Consider the following 18514-nt stretch of genomic DNA (forward strand, 5'->3'; position numbering starts at 1 on the left):
CCGGCGCCTCCCGATGTCGTCTTGGCGCTCCTCCGCCAATGGGCGCGCCGCACCCTCCTTGCACCCGCGCAGGCGCCGTGGGGCCGTTGCCGTGGCGACGCGGGAGACGCTGGCGGCGGCTGGCAGGCAGCTGGCTTTCTGGGCGCTGCTGCGAGTCTCCTTGCAGGCGCCCCGGCGATGGAGCCCCCGGAGCTGGGTCTCTGCTCGGCCTCCTCCTTGCTGGCTCTCTCCCAGTTGCTCTCGCCGCCGGAGGAGGAGGACGAGGACGGAGGACGAGCGATAGGGGTGAGAGCAGGGCCGGGTTTATGTATAAGCTAAGCAAGCTATAGCTTAGGGCCCCACTCTCTTGCCCTCCGCCCGCAATATACTTATTCTTTTTTTTTTATAGAATATTTATTAAGATTTTTGGTAATAATACAATAAAAATAAGAAAAAAAGCCAATATTCTTAATTATATTTCAATATTAATATACTTCCTCTTAATTGTATTTCAGTTCAACAAATACTTTGAAAAAATACATATTTTGTTCTGTGCAAATGGCTTTAGATACCTATTAGGTCCATAAATTACAGTCATACCTTGGGTTACAGACGCTTCAGGTTACGGATGCGCTGAAACCCGGAAGTACTGGAACGGTTTACTGTACTTCCGGGTTTCGGTTGTCACGCATGCACAGAAGCGCTAAATTGAGCTTTGTGCATGCACAGAAGCGTCGAATCGCAACCCGCGCATGGGCAGACGTGCCGCTGCGGGTTGTGACCGCTGCAGGTTGAGAACGTGCATCCCACACGGATCACGTTCGCAACCCGAGTGTCCACTGTACCATCTAGCATATATTCAACACAAAAAACAGCAGCAATTTGTTGTTGACGAAGGACAGCTGGACATATAACAGGGCCCCATTACCTTCAGTAGCTTAGGGCCTCATCAAACCTAAATCTGGCCCTGGGTGAGAGGAAGGCCAGGGGTGGGGTGGGGAGACCCCTCCCCCTCCAGGGGTTTATTTCTCTCTTTAAACATGACCTTTTAAAATTAAATTTTCAGATTTTGCCATTTGTTTTAGAATCCTAGAATTGTAGAGTTGGAAGGGACCCCTGAGGGTCATCTATTGCAACCCCCTGCAATGCAGGGATCTCTAGTAAAAGGTGGAAGATTTATACGATCTGAAGAGAAAGCAGCTGAAAACATTAGCAGGACTGCAGTAACACTTGTAACGTAACGAGAAATATGGACATAATGGAGTGATAAAAAATTCGGATTATGGAAAAAGGATGCAGTAAAATAGGTTTAACAACAGAACCCATGGAGGGGAATGTGGGAAGGTCCAGAGACTTGGAGGAATCTTTAAACTGTGGATATGATGTGGTGTGATTATAATTTTAAATATGTAAAACCAATTTATTTATTTTTTTTAAAAAAGAGCAATGCAGGAATCTCAGCCGAAGCCTCCTTGACAGATGGCCTTCCAACCTCTGCTTAAAAAGCCTCCAAGGAAGGAGAGTCCACAGCTTCCCAGTAGAGACTGTTCTATAGTCAAAGAGCTCTCACTGTCAGAATGTTCTTCCTGATGTAAACATTAGGAATCTCCTTTCTTGTAACTTGAAGCCATTGGTTCGAGTCCCACCCCCTCCCGGAGCAGGAGAAAACAAGCTTGCTCCCTCTTCCATGTGACAGCTCTTGAGATATTGGGAAATGGCTCTTATATCTTTAGACAACATTCAGAACAAATCTTTCCTATCGATTGAACTCCCATCCACCCTTCCATAGTGTTCTTTTCTAACCAAATCAAGCTGCTTTATTACTTATATTTTACCCATTATATACATTAATTCTAACTTGCTAAACTATCCTTTCTCATCTGTTGCTGTAATTCGAACGCTGCATATGTTTTCACATAACCATGCTATTAAAAGACAAATTCCGCAAAATATTTCCATTCCTCAAGAATTTTTTCCTCATCTTTAATTCTAACAGTTAGTCATCTCAGCATATTCCATCATCTTCATAAGCCAATTTTCCTTACACCTGCCTTCTTCAGGGCAGCTAACGGACAAGGGCTGAATGCAATATTTTTGCAGGTGAGCAGCGCAGGCCCAGGGAACATTGGCCCCCCAAAGGCAGCAGCGCCCACAGGTAAGCCGGGTGTTACAATGATTTATTACATTTTTGTACCACCTTTATCTTCCAAGGAGCTCAAGGTGGCGTACATGGTTCACCTCCTCCTCATTTCATCCTCTCAGTAACCCTGTGAGGTAGGTTAGGCCTGTGAGGTAGGTTAGATGGTGACTGGCTCTACGACACCCAATGAGCTTTATGGCTGAGTGGGGTTTCAAACCCAGCTCTCCCATGTTCAACACTCTAATCATTATGCCACAAAGCAAGGAGATTTTTTTTGGGGGGGGGAGCAGGGTGCACAGGGACATCACTGATATGCCATCAAAAGGCAGGCACACCCTTGCCATCTGTTGAAACAACAAACCAAAGTGATGCCGCTTACACATGGAAGGAATCAGTGAACTCGGTGACAAGGACAGAGCTGCAAGGCACCTCCATGCATCACACAGAACACACAACAGTGTTCCTGCCCTGTGAGCCCTGGTGGCATAGGCAGCCGCAGCCTTCAGATCCCATTATGCTCCCTGTAACCACTGTCATAGGGCAAGAAGACACAGAAAGAGGAGTGAGGAGAACTCAGTGGCCAGCACTGTTGTAGCTCCCTTAACAGGAGGCCTGCAAGGAGCACATACAGCCAGGTCGAGGGTTTTGTGAGCCTTTGGGCAACAGAATGCCCATGGATCCTCTTTGAGCTCCCTCTATTTAAAGTGAGGCTGGCCTTATAATAATAAAACTTGGAATTGCAGCAATGCACAAGACTCTTACTAATGTATGAATAAAGGTAAAGGGACCCCTGACCATTAGGTCCAGTCGTGGCCGACTCTGGGGTTGTGGCGCTCATCTCGCTTTATTGGCCAAGGGAGCTGGCGTAAAGCTTCCAGGTCATGTGGCCAGCATGACTAAGCCGCTTCTGGCGAACCAGAGCAGCGCACGGAAATGCCGTTTACCTTCCTGCCTATTTATCTACTTGCACTGTGACGTGCTTTCGAACTGCTAGGTTGGCAGGAGCAGGGACCGAGCAATGGGAGCTCACCCTGTCACAGGGATTCGAACCGCCGACCATCTGATCGGCAAGTCCTAGGCTCTATGGTTTAACCCACAGCACCACCCGCGTCCCTTAATGTATGAATACCGGCACCTAATTTTTTACCAATAATGTTGTTAACCATCGTGAGATCTATGAGTATAGGGCAGTATACAAATTTGATTAACAACACCATGATCATCATCAACAACAAAAAGCACTGGCCTATATATAAGCCCATCCTTTCTAACACCAGTAGCAATTTCCCCAATGGCATTGTAACAGGTACTAAATCATTATTTGTAGTGATGTATGAACATCTCTGATTAATGGGATTTCAGCCAGTGATTAATGGGATTTACAACTTGAAAACCAAGGTGCTTGTTGATTTACCGACACTGTTTTTTAGATGCTCCCTTGTGCCATGAGTGTGTTATGAGCCAGATGTGGCCTGTTGCCCTGCAAGTATCAAAAGGCCAGGGAGCTGTGTGTGCTCTGCAACGACAAGTAAACCAGGTGATTCTGTCTTCCTGCTTGCAGCCGCCACTCAAGTGAAATATGGGAACAGCAAAGAGATCTGGAGTGCAGAGGACGTGCCAGAGGATTCCGAGTACAGTGACGATGCCTTGGACTCCAGGGAACAGCCTGAGTAAGCCCACACGCCCTGCCAGGAGTGCTTGCCAGCACATGCCTCTCTCTCCAAAATCTGTGCTCTGATTTGCCTTTGGATGAGGGAGTTCTCTTAAATACCGTATTTTTCGCCCTATAGGACGCATCGTCCCATAAGGCGCACCTAGTTTTTTGGGGGGGAAATAAAGGGGAAAAAATTATTTCCCCCCCAGGCGCGGGGCTGGGGCGGGGGAGGCCCGCCCGAGCTTCCCCCGACCCCAGCCCCCAAACAGGCAGCTCTCTGCAAGCCGTGGGAGCCCAGTGCTGGCTCCCGCTGCTTGTGGAGAGGTCCGCGAAGCCTGGACGCGCTGAGCTCAGCGCGCGCAGGCTTCAGCATGCAGGCAACTCTCCGTAAGCAGCGGGAGCGCTCCCACTGCTCGCGGAGAGGTCCGCGAAGCCTGGAGAGCGAGAGGGGTCAGTGTGCACCGACCCCTCTCGCTCTCCAGGCTTCACCAAAAGCCTGTATTCGCCCCATAGGACACACACACATTTCCCCTTCATTTTTGGAGGGGAAAAAGTGCGTCCTATAGGGCGAAAAATACGGTAGTCTTGCAAGGGTTGGTTCAGTGTTTGAAATTAACCGGGCATCAGTCGCCTATCACCACAGACAACAGGCCTTTTGCGAGTAAGTGGAGATGTCTGGTCGCAAGATTTGACGACTAACATCTGGCTGGCTGCTGCTGCTGCCATACCGTGCCAGTCAGGAAGTGGGGTTAGGAGTGCAGCTTTATAAATTGCATTGAAATTGCTGCAACACATGAGTAGCTCTGGAGCAGCTGACAGGCAGGGCAGGCACCATCCTGGCAGAGAGAAGGAGGCAATTCAATCTTCTGCTGTTTCAAACAGGCGTTGCTACCAAATCTATAGACCAAGTTCCCTTAATTTTTAAAAAAATACATTTTACATATCTTAGCACATCAATTATATAGTTGTCATTTAATTTACACTCTTTGGTTACCACACACATCCCTCTTATTTAGTCCTTGTTTGCATCTCCTTAACTGCCAACCCTCTTCTGCTTATTTTTAACTGCGGCTCATATATCTAACCCCACTTGGAAGTTTATCTGATTGTTATATTTCTTTAAATATTCATCAAGGTACAGTATTCCCACTCTTCTTTTATATCTGACTCATCCTGATTTCTTATCTTTGCAGTCAACATTGCTAGCTCCGTGTATTCTATTAGCTTATTCTGCCAGTCTGCTTTTGCGAGACTATTTTTGTCCTTCCACCCTCGGGCACAGATTATTCTGGCCTCTGTTATTGTATAGAGGAAAAGACTAAGTACTTTATTGGCTATTTCCCCCTCTACTATACTCAATAAGAACATCTCTGGTTTCTTGGGAAATGAGACTCTTAACATCTTTTTTAGTTCTATCATCTCCCAATACATGTTGGCTTTCTTACACCCCCACCACATATGTATAAATGTCCCTTCAATACATTTTTACAAGTTTACTAGGGGTGAGTTACCACCTATATAACATCTTACGTAGGTTCTCTTCTAGAGTATAGCATGCCAAGAAGTTTATTGTTGTTTTCCACAGTTTCTCCCAAGAGGCCAAGTTCTTTCCTGTAGGGAAATAGCTCAATTTACTTTGCTCAATTATATTAGGGGCGTTACATGCTTGAAATGCAATACTCAGCTATGTTCTTGCATTTCTTAAAATCCATAGGAAGGGAACATGCTGTTCCCAAATTTGCTTCATTCCAAATTAAATAAATTGGCATGGGGGGGGAGGGAGGGAGGGAGGGAGGGAGGGGGAGAGAGAGAGAGAGAGAGAGAGAGAGAGAGAGAGAGAGAGAGAGAGAATGGTTGCCCAATGGAAAATTAATTGAAATTTGTTAGAAAAGCTCTGTGAGATTCAGGCTCCAAGAAGGAATTGTGGATGGGAAAGAAGGACACAGCCAGAAGCAGCTTGCTACATAATTGCTTGCCAGCTGGAGGCCAATGCTTGTCCACCTCCCTCCAGTTGCTTTCTGGGGTTGCAGTGGCTGAGCAGGAACTGAAAGCATCGGGCTCTGCCCCCTTGGGAGTGTAGGGGCTGCCAGGCAGCAGCTGATGAAAAGAGGTGCCTCTCCCCCACCTCAGTGGCTTTCAGCCTTGCTGGTGAACATTGTCGTCTTTCACAGATATGAAATATTATTCAAGCAGCGTGTGAGTGCCGAGGACATGTTCCTGGGAATGAGCAGGAAGGATGCGTCTACGGCTTGCTGTGAGGACATGCTGGTAAGAAGCAGGCTCTCCAGGCTCTTCCTCTTAATGTACAGTGGTACCTCGGGTTACATACACTTCAGGTTACATACACTTCAGGTTAGAGACTCCACTTACCCAGAAATAGTACCTCGGGTTAAGAACTTTGCTTCAGGATGAGAACGGAAATCGTGCTCCAGCGGCGCAGTGGCAGCAGGAGGCCCCATTAGCTAAAGTGGTGCTTCAGGTTAAGAACAGTTTCAGGTTAAGAACAGACCTCCGGAACGAATTAAGTACTTAACTCGAAGTACCACTGTATTTGGCCCATTGTTCTAACAGGGATGGAGTTTTAACGGGGATGTGGGTGGTGCTGTGGACTAAACCGTGGAGCCTCTTGGGCTTGCCGATCGCAAGGTCTGCACTTCAAATCTGCTTGACGGGGTGAGCTCCTATTGCTTTGTCTCAGCTCCTGCCAACCTAGCCATTCAATAGCATACCAGCACAAGTAGATAAACAGGTACCACCACGGCGCCAAGGTAAATGGCGTTTCTGTGAGCTAGAAGCAGTTTAGTCATGCTGGCCACATGTCCCAGAAAAGCTGTCTGCCAACTAGCAACAATCCCCTCGTCCGTACCCCATGAATTCAATTCAATTGGACAACTGTCCAGGGCTCCTTTGACTTGGCTGGGTGCCATTTTATTTGGGGGTGAGGTTCTTCAAAATTGTTTTTAAGTGTTATATATTCATTTGGATTTTGTTTTTGCAGGCTGGGCTATTTTTTCGGGGCTTTTGTTGCGGAGTGTATTTGTGAATAGTTTGTATACATTAGTATTGCTAATTGTTTTAGTTATTTTTATTATGTATTTTGGGGCTTCAAATTGTAACTATGTTGTGAACCACACTGAGACTAACAGGTATAGAGTGGTATACAAATTATTGTTATTATTATTTAAATCAATAATAAATAATATTAAAAATATTTTCACCTAGAGTCCCTTGTATCCCCAGCAAGGAGCTGTATTGGTGCTCCCTGGTAACTACCTCTGTTTTTCATCTCAGATTAAAATCAAACTTCCAGATACGAAGGCTTCAGACATCACCCTTGATATCCGGGAAAAGGTTCTTGATCTCCGGAGCCCAGAGAAGTAAGCTGGGAGGAGGGGGTGTGGAAGTTTCCCTCAATTATTTTGGCCCAATTTGGCAGCAGGCGCTTGCTCATAAAGGAACTCCTGAACACACGAGGAATGAACCTTGCACAGGTCGCTGGTTGGTCGGCTGACTGGCAGTGTGAAGATTCTTGGGTAGAAAGGCAGACTTTGCGCTGGCCTGTGACCTCCAGTGTGACACTTCAGGGTTGGTGACAGGGGCTGGCTGTTTTTGGTGTCTGGTAATGCTCTCTATAGGGACGCGGGTGGCGCTGTGGGTAAAACCTCAGTGCCTAGGACTTGCCGATCATCAGGTTGGCGGTTCGAATCCCCGCGGCGGGGTGCGCTCCCGTTGCTCGGTCCCAGCGCCTGCCAACCTAGCAGGGTGCAAGTAGATAAATAGGGTCCGCTTACTAGCGGGAAGGTAAACGGTGTTTCCGTGTGCTGTGCTGGCTCGCCAGATGCAGCTTGTCACGATGGCCACATGACCTGGAAGTGTCTGCGGACAGCGCTGGCCCCCGGCCTCTTAAGTGAGATGGGCGCACAACCCTAGAGTCGGACACGACTGGCCCGTATGGGCAGGGGTACCTTTACCTTTAATGCTCTCTATTCTCTGCCTTATTCTTAGTACACCCTTGAGTCTTGGCTAGCGCTTTCAGAAAGATGCACGCAAGCTTTGTGTGCAGGAAGAAGCTTTGAAAGTGGGCATCAGTGGCTGCCTAAGATCTGGAAGGAAGGAAGGAAATTACTGTTTTCTGAACTCTTTGTGTGCCCCCCTAATAACAATTTTATTATTTATATGCCGCCCATCTGACTGGGTTGCCCCAGCCATTCTGAGCAGCTTCTGACAAAATATTGAAAACACAAGAAACCTCCAACTTCCCTTTGGATGTCTTCTAAAAGTCAGATAGATGTTTATTTCCTTGGCATCTGATGGGAAGTTTTTAATGTTTGAGGCAGAGGCCCCCCTCAGCCTTGGCCACAAAGATTCCTTCCTTCCTTCCTTCCTTCCTTCCTTCCTTCCTTCCTTCCTTCCTCCCTTCCTCCCTTCCTCCCTTCCTCCCTTCCTCCCTTCCTCCCTTCCTCCCTTCCTTCCTTCCTTCCTTCCTTCCTTCCTTTCTTTCTGCCAGTGCGGTGTAGTGGTTCGCGCCTCTGCTCCTCCACATGCAGCTGCTGGGTGACCTTGGGCCAGTCACACTTCTCTGAAGTCTCTCAGCCCCACTCACAGAGAGTTTGTTGGGGGGGAGGAAGGGAAAGGAGAATGTGAGCCGCTTCGAGACTCCTGAAGGGGAGTGATAAAGTAGGATATCAAATCCAAACTCCTCCTCCTGAAGTGCAAGCCTGGGCAGTGTGTATGGAGGTCTTGGGCTGCCAAGACGACGAGATCGCCCTCTCAGCCTCGCTGGTGTGGTTCAAAGGAAAGCAGAGCAATATGCTTGGCTGCAGGAGTTGCCGTAAGGAGGCCTACTGGGCACAATCCAACCACCTTAGGGACTGTATTCCAGATTTGTGTAGGGTTTACTCCTTAGCCTTTTCTAGAGCCAGTGTGGTCTAGTGGTTAAGAGTGGTAGACTCGTAATCTGGTGAACCGGGTTCGCGTCTCGGCTCCTCCACATGCAGCTGCTGGGTGACCTTGGGCCAGTCACACTTCTCTGAAGTCTCTCAGCCTCACTCACCTCACAGAGTGTTTGTTGTGGGGGAGAACGGGAAAGGAGAACGTTACCCGCTTTGAGACTCCCTAGGGTAGTGATAAAGCGGGATATCAAGTCCAAACTCCCCTCCCTCCCTCCCTCCCTCCCTCCCTCCCTCCCTCCCTCCCTTCCTTCCTTCCTTCCTTCCTTCCTTTTCCTCATATGGCAGCTTCTACTTTTCTTTTTCCCAGGAAGCTTCTCTTGCACCTGCCTCACCCTGTGGATACCAAGAGCGGGAAGGCCTCTTTCCTCTCCGAAAAGGGCACTCTGGAAGTCACCCTGAGGATGAAACGAGAGCTGGATTTCATCAATTTTGCCTGAAGAGGAAAGGAAGCAGCTCCATAGAAATGGGCGTTGAGTGAGCAACCACAAAAGCTGGACTGAGCAGGAAGGGTGGCGTCTTTCCTGTTGCAGCTCCCATTCCTTAGTGCTCTCACCAGGAAATCTAGCTGGGGAGGTGTCCCAGTAGAAGATGAGGCTTGTGCCTTTGGACAGAGTGGTGATTGAGGTACATTATAGTCCAACCTTTGAACTTTCAGATTTGCAGCCGGGACCATTGTCTGCTCTTATTTCTGACAATTGCACACCCATTTTGTGGATAATTAAACTATATTTTCCATTCCTTAATGCATGTGTACATCAATATTATTTTGGGAAGATCTGCACGTATAAGCAGAAAAAGAGGTTTCCTTGCATTTGATAAAGTTTTGTTTTCAAGGCTGCCTTCTCCTGCGTGTGGGGGGAGCACCCTGTTGCAACAGATCAATAAAGATCAGGCTTACTATATGCCTTGCTTCTCAATATTCTCTGGTTGGCCTCTGTTATTCTCTCCTACTGATAGAGAACCTACAAAAGGACTCTATATGGGCTCTTGGGTGCCCCATAAGGGGAAAAGAGCAGTTTTATCACTTATAACAGTGGGCATTCCTGTCTCCTCAGGGAGTGAGTCCCAGAGTTGGACTCTGTGTTTTGAAGAAGAGCTGGATCTCCCTGCATCCAGCTTCCCAGTTCAAGTGTTAGGAGAGTGGGACCAAAACTTTCCTCTGCCCACTTTATGCTGTGAATAATTGTACAAATTCCTATTGTGTTGCTTAATTGCCTTTCCCCCGCTAAACATAAAACCCAAACGTTTTCTAAACTCCCTGGAAGGTAGGACTCGATGTAAAGGTGGTATATAAACACCAGTGAAATTTATAAAACAGACAATAAATGCTGGAAATGTAAAGAGAAAGAGGCTACTTTTTACCATATGTGGTGTTAATGTAAGAAAGTGAAGAACTTCTGGGAAATGATTTATAATGAAATGAAAAAAAATCCAGAAGCCCTTCTACTGAATATCATAGGTTCAGAAATTCATAAAAAGGCCAATCAGGTTGCAGATTCACCTCCTCCAGGAGCCTGATTGGCTGCTCCTGCAGGCCAATCAGGTTGCTGATCCACTTCCACCTCGAGCTGGATTGGGTGGCTCCTGCGGACGAATCAGATTGTTGCATTCTGGATCCTATTCTAGGATTTAGCTCAGTACATAACAAAGCAATTGGAAGACTCTCTCTCTCTCCCCCCACCCCACATTGCTTTTCTACATTTGCTTTAAGTCACTTGCAGACCTTCGGGTGACAGGCGACGAATAAGCCCAACAAATGAAATGATTCAGCTTCCCTCTACCATGATGCCTGTCACTTCTAAGCTGTCTGATGCTCCATGTCACAAAAGCCATTACTGGAATCTCTGCCTTTTGGCAGCTTTTCTGCAATAGGAATATCCTGACATCTAAACAAAGAATGCTTGTTCTGTGGTGAGTGAGAACAGTGTCATTTATCGGACATTTAAATGAAAAACTCTACTATGTTACAATTGTTCAACGAGGCCATGTACACACTGCAACTGCAAAGCTCATTCAAAGCCCATTCCTCGCCCCTCGAGAATTCTCTGGATTGTAGTTCGCTAGGATTCCCAGCAGCCCTTAACAAACCACAGTGCCCAGAACTTGAGGGGTAGGGAGAACATGTACTTCGCAAGTATAGTTTTTATGTAGTTTTAAATAATCAAAATATCCCATATGCCCACGAAAGGCAGGCACTTACACATAAGATAACTAGATAAATGTAGATAAATAATTTCTCCCCTCTGTGGGTTCTTTGGTGTGAAAGAAGGTGTACATTTTTCTCCACACTCCAAGCATTTCCTGTGTGAATTCCTTTATTTCCTTTCATTTAGCAAACAAGTTCTGAAAATTTCTACGGTACCTGCTCTTTGTGACCCAGCTGATGTATTCCAAGGCTTAAGGGAGACATAAAACACGTTTGACATTTGGAGCATATAAAATGTTTCTTTACAGAGTGGGTTGTGTCATAATCAACAAAGTCTGATGGAGGAACAGAGCTTATGCCACAATCTGGCTTCTCTATGTGGGCTCTCCAATGGGCAATAAGGTTTGTGCTGCTACTGCAGCTATGTTCACATGCTGAGCATTTATAAGGTCTCTCTTCAGTGCGGATTGTTTTATGTTCAATAGAGCTTGCTTGAGAAGCATAACTGGTGCCACTCTCTAGCTTTTTCTCGGTATGGGTTCTCTGATGTGCAGTAAGGTTTGTGCTGTTACTGAAGCTGTGGTCACAGTCTGAGCATTTATGAAATGTCTCTCTAGTGTGGATTCTTCGATGTGCAGTCAAGTTCGACTTCCTCTTGAAGCTCTTTTCACACACGTCACATTTATAGAGCATCTCTCCTGTGCAAATTCCTTGACTTCTGGCAACTTTTGATGTATGGCAGAAGCTCTTTGCACCCCTGGAGTGTTTATATGGCTTCACCCCTGCATGGAGTCTTCGATGTGCAATAAGGTTTGACTTCCAATTGAAGCTTGTCCCACATTGTTCACATTTATGGGGTCTCTCTCTTGTAGGAACTCTCTTGTGTTTCAAGTTCTCTTTTACATCCTCATGCTTAAGTCCTGGCAGAATCGCACATGGTTCTACCTCATTCTCAACTACCTGCACATCACCTGTCGGAATAAAGAGAAAGACCCAAAATGTCAAGCAAGACCTCAGTTTGCTCTCTCTTCCCCCATTGTGAGTCACATTCTCCCTTCTGGAAAGGCTGGTGGGAAAACTTAGCTGTCCACTTCACCACCCACCCCAGTATTCCAAATTTGCAATGTTCCCTGTCCCCAAACTCCAGGGGCTGAGCTCACCAAAGATTCAGTGAAACCCATTGTCATAAGGTTTGGGAACCTTTCCTACAAGGAAACATCCCCTCTGAAGGTCCCAGCTGCTGGAGATTTTTGTTTGATTTTCCTGGACTGTAATGCTTTAAGGTGAGCTCTGCTGGGTGAGACTAAAAGCCCATCTGGCCCAGAATCTTGTACCAACAGTGATCAACCAGATGTTTATGGGAGCCTGCAAAGTACCGTATTTTTCGCTCTATAGGACGCACGTTTTCCTTTCTAAAAAGTAAGGGAAAATGTATGTGCGTCTTATGGAGCGAATGCAGGCTGTGCGGCTAAGCCCAAAGCCAGTTAAGGGAGACGGAGCACTGCACAGCGCTCTGTCTCCCTGTTCTAGCTTGGGGTTAGGTGCGCAAAGCCTCCGCAGGGCAGCAGGGTGCCTTCACCCCACTGCCTTGCAGTGGCTTCAAAGGCTGTCCCCGAAGCCAGAACAGCAAGAGGTTATCCCAGAAGCCAGATCCCTCTTGCTGTTCTGGCTTCTGGGGTTCAGAATTTTTTTCTTCTTCTTTCCTCCCCCCCAAAACTAGGTGCGTCTTATGGTCCTGTGCGTCCTATACAGCTGAAAATACGGTAAATTTGTCAACAAAACTACCCCATTACACAAGCACTAACAGCAATAGATGTGAAACTAAAAAACAAGGCTAAGAACTGTGGGGCTCCCTCTTTTACCCTTTTGATGACGTAAAAGGGTCAAAGAATATTGGGAAATAATTTATAATGAATTGAAAGATATGTTTAAAAGCACCTTTCCAAAAAAGCCGAGTCCTTTTTTGGGGGGATAATTCAGATGGAAATTCCCAGGTGTCAAGAAAGGTTATTTATGTATGCCACCACGGTGGCTCGTGTTTCGTTAGCCCCAAAATGCAAAACGAGTGAGGTCCCAACTAAGGAAGAAGGGCAACTTAAGCTGATGGAATATGTGCAGCTTGCAGATCTAACTTATAGAAAAAGAGAACAAGAAGAATATTTGTTTAAAGAAGATTGGAAAATATTTATTGAATACATGGGGGGGGGGAATTCTGTACGCTTGAAAACGTGGGCAGCATTAAGATAAATTCAACAGTGCAAATAAGTTTTGATGGATGTAATAATGGAATGCTGAATGGTTTAGTTTATTTAAAACATGCAGGGATTTATGCTATGCAAAATGAACTATGGAAAGAGAAGAAAAGTCATTGATATTTTAAGGTTGTTTAAATGAATACTCTAAATCGTAAAACAGAAAATTTCATTTAAAAATATATATTAAAGAAGAACAGTGGCGTAGCGTGGGGGGTGCAGGGGGGGCGGCCGCACCGGGCGCAACATCTGGGGGTTAGGGTTAGGGGGCGCAAATCCACCGGTTAGGGGGCGCAAATCCACCGGTTAGGGGGCGCAAATCCACCGGTTAGGGGGTGCAAATTACTTGCCTTGCCCCGGGTGCTGACAACCCACGCTACACCACTGAAGAAGAAGAAACAAATGGGGGGGGCAGTGGGCATCAAAAAATGCAGGCTCAGAAGCACAGCTTCTCCTTACTCAGACATCTGGCCTCCTCATTGTCAACTTCTTGTTCCATTTCCTGCCATGGCTGCCTCTGTTTCATAGCTCCCTGAGCCTGGCCTGCCTCAGAGGTATTTGCAGCCTCCTCCTCCTCCTCCATCATAGATGCCTGAAACATCAGAAAGGCATCCATTAAAAACAGCTCTACTGGACTAAGCCAATGGCCCACCTAGTCTGGCATCCTGTTCTCACAGTGGCCAATTTATACCCCACCCATCTGGCTGAGTTTCCCTAGCCACTCTGGGTGGCTCACAGCACATGTAAAAACAGTAAAACGCCAAACATAAAAAATTCCTGATACAGGACTGCCTTCAGATGTCTTCTAAAAATTGTGTGGTTCTTTATCTCCTTGACACCTGGTGGGAGGGCGTTCCACAGGGCGGGTGCCACCACCAAGAAGGCTCTCTGCCTGGTTCCCTGTAGCATTACTTCTCGCAGGGAGGGAACCAGCAGAAGGTCCTCGGCGCTGGACCTCAGTGTCCGGGCAGAACGATGGGGGTGGAGACGCTCTTTCATGTATACTGGGCCAAGGCCATTTAGGGCTTTAAAGGTCAGCACCAACACTTTGAAAACTCAGTGTTAGAAACTTAGATATATAAGCCAGGTGTGCCAAATGGCTCCTTAAGATGAAGGAGTGGAGACCAGAGGTCCACTTTGGAGAGCCAGGCTGGAGCCATTTTATAAGCTGAAAGCCATCTTAGAGAGCAAACTAAAAGCTAAAAATACATCTCTCTCTCCCCTGCTTGCCCCTGCTTGCAAAAACAATATTTTTGCAACACAGCGAGTTTGCAAGAGGATGCGGTCAGGGGATTTTGCTAGTAGTTGAGCTGTTTCTGAGAAACTGTGTTTGCCCAGAATGTCTGCCCACCGCAGGATTCTAAATGCAGACCTAGGCCTGAAACTGTTAAAACCACAGACCCCTTTTCTGAGAAACGGGGGGCCAGAGCATTTACTGGAAACAGCAATTAGGTCAAATAGTTTTTAAGCTCGCAGCGCCACCTAGTGTATAAAGCAGTTTGGAACCGAAAGGCCAACACCAATTTTCTCATTGGTAGAGCTACAATGAATATGCATAAAGGGGGATGTCTGGGAGGTGGAAAGGGGGGCTGAACTGTTGCTTTGCCTTAGGGCATAAAAGTTGTCTGCATCTGACTGACGGGGGGCATTCTCTCATTTCTTCCTGAATGCACCCCTTTTTGATTTTGTCTGACAAAATTCAAACTGAATAAAAGATTTTTTTTAAAAGAAATATTGCTGCCTGGAGTTTTCCATTTCTGGTCTGTATTCTGAAGTCTCTAACAAAGACAGGGTTACAGTCGCCAAAATGGAATGCCTAGTTGCAATTTTGGGGGCCAGAAGGGCTTCGAAAGCTGTATTTTTCAATATGACTTTTTGGTTCCTGAAATTCATCCCTATTGTGCAGATAAAATATGGCACACAGAATTCTACAGGATGTGAAAACATAAAAGTATTGAACAAAAGACACCTTAGTGACTGTCACCAATTGAAGCTTTGTTGCTCAAACCACTTGGTAAAAAGGGGAAGTGGCTTACATACAGAGATTTATTAAAGGACCGAGAAGGAAAATGGAAACTAAAAGATCATTTTCAGAGTTGGTTAAATTACAGGCAATTACACAAGATGCACAAAGAAGATAATAAAGGATTTAGCTAGGCCACTTCCAATTTTCAAAAGGAAGTTATAGAAGAAGTGAAGCTGCTGAAGAGTGCAGAGAGTCTTCTACTAGTATGCGAAACAAAAGCTGAGGTAAAATCAGTCATGATCAAATGGGCACAAAATATAGGAAATAACGTACAATTTGAGGATTGGGAAAAATTGTGGAAAACAGATTTAAAATTTACAGACTGTTCTCTTTTGAAAGAAAATCATATGAAAATGATGTATATAACACCAGTACAGATAGCAAAAAAGTACAAAACTGGGTCAAATACATGTTGGAAATGTAAAGAAAAAGAAGGGACTTTTTATCCTATGTGGTGGGAATGTAGAGAAGTTAATTTTTTTGGGAAATGATATATAATGAATTGAAGAAAATGTTTAAAAGGACATTTGTTAAAAAACCAGAAGCATTTTTGTACGGGATTGTAGGAAAAGACCTGCCAAAGAAAGCAAAGAATTTATTTATGTATGCAACAACAGCGGCAAGAGCCATGATAGCACAAGGATGGAAGAATATCCGCCCTCCCTTCCCCACAGGTGGGCGGGGTTTGCGGCACCGAGCGGGGCTCACCTGGGCAGGTGCCACCCACCTGCTTGGGCTGGCCTTTGACCCGCCCTCGGCCAGGAAGGACAATGGATGGCCGGCCGGGGGTGGGCCCAAGCCTCTTTTGCTGTTCTTCCTTCCAGGATCAGGATCATCAGTAGTGTGTCCAGGTGGCCGGATTGAGGTAAGTAACCGGCCTCTTCACGTTTTGCCTGGATCGGTGTGTGTGTGTGTGTGTGTGGGTGGGTCTTGGCCCCTCCACGAGGCTAGGCCGCATTTTTGCAGCCTTCTTTCCTTTGCTAGGCCTCATTTTTGCGGCCTTCTTTCCTTTGCTAGGCCTCATTTTTGCGGCCTTCTTTCCTTCACTAGGCCGCGTTTTTGCGGCCTTCTTTCCTTTGCTAGGCCTCATTTTTGCGGCCTTCTTTCCTTCAGTAGGCCGTGTTTTTGCGGCCTTTTTTCCTTTGCTAGGCTGCGTTTTTGCAGCCTTGTTTCCTTCGCTAGGCCACATTTTTGCGGCCTTGTTTCCTTTGCTAGGCCTCATTTTTGCAGCCTTCTTTCCTTTGCTAGGCCTCATTTTTGCGGCCTTCTTTCCTTTGCTAGGCCTCATTTTTGCGGCCTTCTTTCCTTTGCTAGGCCTCATTTTTGCGGCCTTGTTTCCTTCACTAGGCCGCGTTTTTGCGGCCTTCTTTCCTTTGCTAGGCCTCATTTTTGCGGCCTTCTTTCCTTTGCTAGGCCTCATTTTTGCGGCCTTGTTTCCTTCACTAGGCCGCGTTTTTGCGGCATTCTTTCCTTTGCTAGGCCTCATTTTTGCGGCCTTCTTTCCTTCACTAGGCCGCGTTTTTGCGGCCTTTTTTTCCTTTGCTAGGCTGCGTTTTTGCAGCCTTGTTTCCTTCGCTAGGCCACATTTTTGCGACCTTGTTTCCTTCACTAGGCCGCGTTTTTGCGGCCTTCTTTCCTTCGCTAGGCCACGTTTTTGCGGCCTTCTTTCTTTCCTTCGCTAGGCCGCGTTTTTGCGGCCTTCTTTCTTTCGCTAGGCCGCGTTTTTGCGGCCTTCTTTCCTTCGCTAGGCCACGTTTTTGCGGCCTTCTTTCTTTCGCTAGGCCGCGTTTTTGCAGCCTTCTTTCCTTCGCTAGGCCACGTTTTTGCGGCCTTCTTTCCTTCACTAGGCCGCATTTTTGCGGCCTTCTTTCCTTTGCTAGGCCTCATTTTTGCGGCCTTCTTTCCTTTGCTAGGCCTCATTTTTGCGGCCTTCTTTCCTTTGCTAGGCCGTGTTTGTGCGGCCTTTTTCAGCTTTTGCTGGCTAGGCCGCAGGGAAGGCCTGCTGGGCCCCCAGCTAGGCTGTCGGGGGGTTTGTGTGTGCTTGTTTTTGCGGCGGCAGATTGAAGAATGAGGAAACCCCGACAAAAGAACAGGGGCAAGAGAAATTGATGAACTATGCAGAACTGGCTAAACCGACATACAAACTGTGAGATAAAGGACAACTGTGATTATAAAGAAGAATGGGAACTTTTCACAAATTACTTAAAACGGCAACAAAATGAATTGGACTCCTTGGCAGGTTTTGAATAAGCATACACAAATTTATTGATTGATAACATGGTAGACAGATAATGTGAGGATTTGTATAATTTTATAACATGCAGAGAATAATAGGGGTTGAGAAATCAGAGAGAAGAACTGAGGGAAGTCTCCGGGGGGGGGGTTGAGGGGGGAAGGGGTAAATAATGAATATGATATATTTTGATATGTTGTTATGTTGAAATTGCTAATAAAAACATTTTTTTGAAAAAAGAAAACATCGGAGTATTTCAGGGAAAGGACTATGAAGCAGTGGCCCTCTGTATGTTGGTGAACTACAACTCCCATCACCCCAATTACTCGCCATGCTGGGATTTGTAGTGCCATAGGTCCCCCCCCCCCCATGCCTGGCTTTAGATGTTCAGTATTAAGCCTTGAGAAAGGCAAGAGACATTTCTCAGTCCCTCCAGAGCCTGAAAAAGTTGCCTACTCAGCCCCTTGAGGAAGACTAGATTAACAATATGGGGATAAATGACAACCTCCCCCAAGGCCTGTTGTTGTTGTTTAGTTGTGTCTGACTCTTCGTGACCCCCTGGACCAGAGCACGCCAGGCACTCCTGTCTTCCACTGCCTCCCGCAGTTTGGTCAGATTCATGTTTGTGGCTTCGAGAACACTGTCCAACCATCTCATCCTCTGTCGTCCCCTTCTCCTTGTGCCCTCCATCTTTCCCAACATCAGAGTCTTTTCCAGGGAGTCTTTTCTTCTCATGAGGTGGCCAAAGTCTTGGAGCCTCAGCTTCAGGATCTGTCCTTCCAGTGAGCACTCAGGGCTGATTTCCTTAAGAATGGAGAGGTTTGATCTTCTTGCAGTCCATGGGACTCTCAAGAGTCTCCTCCAGCACCATAAGTCAAAAGCATCCATTCTTCGGCAATCAGCCTTCTTTATGGTGCAGCTCTCACTTCCATACATCACTACTGGGAAAACCATAGCTTTAACTATACTGGCCTGTAGCTTTCCTTATTTTCAAGAAGGGAGGCAGGGTTGTGTAGTGGTTAGTGTGTTGGACTAGGAGCTGGGAGACTGGGGTTCAAATCCCTACTCGACCATGAAGTTCACTGGGTGATCATGGAACAGTTGCTGCTTCGCTCTCTCTTTCAAAGTAATT

General features: G+C 46.5%; 2 protein-coding genes across 2 annotated transcripts; one reads left to right on the top strand and one right to left on the bottom strand.

Annotated features, from left to right (window-relative positions):
- Positions 1-83: 83 nt before the first annotated feature.
- DNAAF6 (dynein axonemal assembly factor 6) lies at positions 84-9468 on the top strand. The gene is made up of 6 exons (XM_081903384.1): positions 84-285; positions 2080-2134; positions 3681-3789; positions 5945-6041; positions 7065-7150; positions 9033-9468. The coding sequence occupies exons 1-6, from the start codon at positions 178-180 to the stop codon at positions 9160-9162; spliced, it is 585 nt and encodes a 194-aa protein (XP_081759510.1). The 5' UTR covers positions 84-177; the 3' UTR covers positions 9163-9468.
- Positions 9469-10988: 1520 nt separating this feature from the next.
- Positions 10989-13801, bottom strand: LOC309365071 (uncharacterized protein). The gene is made up of 2 exons (XM_081903204.1): positions 13583-13801; positions 10989-11842 (listed from the first exon to the last, which is right to left on the bottom strand). Exons 1-2 carry the CDS (start codon positions 13737-13739, stop codon positions 11079-11081), a joined length of 921 nt encoding a protein of 306 aa, XP_081759330.1. The 5' UTR covers positions 13740-13801; the 3' UTR covers positions 10989-11078.
- Between the last annotated feature and the right edge of the window lie 4713 nt (positions 13802-18514).

The sequence above is a fragment of the Podarcis melisellensis genome (assembly GCF_964234715.1).
Source record: "Podarcis melisellensis genome assembly, chromosome: 2".
Lineage (NCBI taxonomy): Eukaryota > Metazoa > Chordata > Lepidosauria > Squamata > Lacertidae > Podarcis > Podarcis melisellensis.

What these genes read in the sequence shown, in the direction of transcription:
- LOC309365071 (XM_081903204.1), bottom strand. Translation starts at nt 13,739, where the DNA reads ATGGATGCCTTTCTGATGTTTCAGGCATCTATGATGGAGGAGGAGGAG. An exon ending in TGAGGAGGCCAGATGTCTGA is followed by an intron (nt 11,843 to 13,582) that starts GTAAGGAGAAGC and finishes TTATTCCGACAG; the next exon opens with GTGATGTGCAGGTAGTTGAG.
- DNAAF6 (XM_081903384.1), top strand. Translation starts at nt 178, where the DNA reads ATGGAGCCCCCGGAGCTGGGTCTCTGCTCGGCCTCCTCCTTGCTGGCT. An exon ending in GACTCCAGGGAACAGCCTGA is followed by an intron (nt 3,790 to 5,944) that starts GTAAGCCCACAC and finishes CGTCTTTCACAG; the next exon opens with ATATGAAATATTATTCAAGC. An exon ending in GATCTCCGGAGCCCAGAGAA is followed by an intron (nt 7,151 to 9,032) that starts GTAAGCTGGGAG and finishes TCTTTTTCCCAG; the next exon opens with GAAGCTTCTCTTGCACCTGC.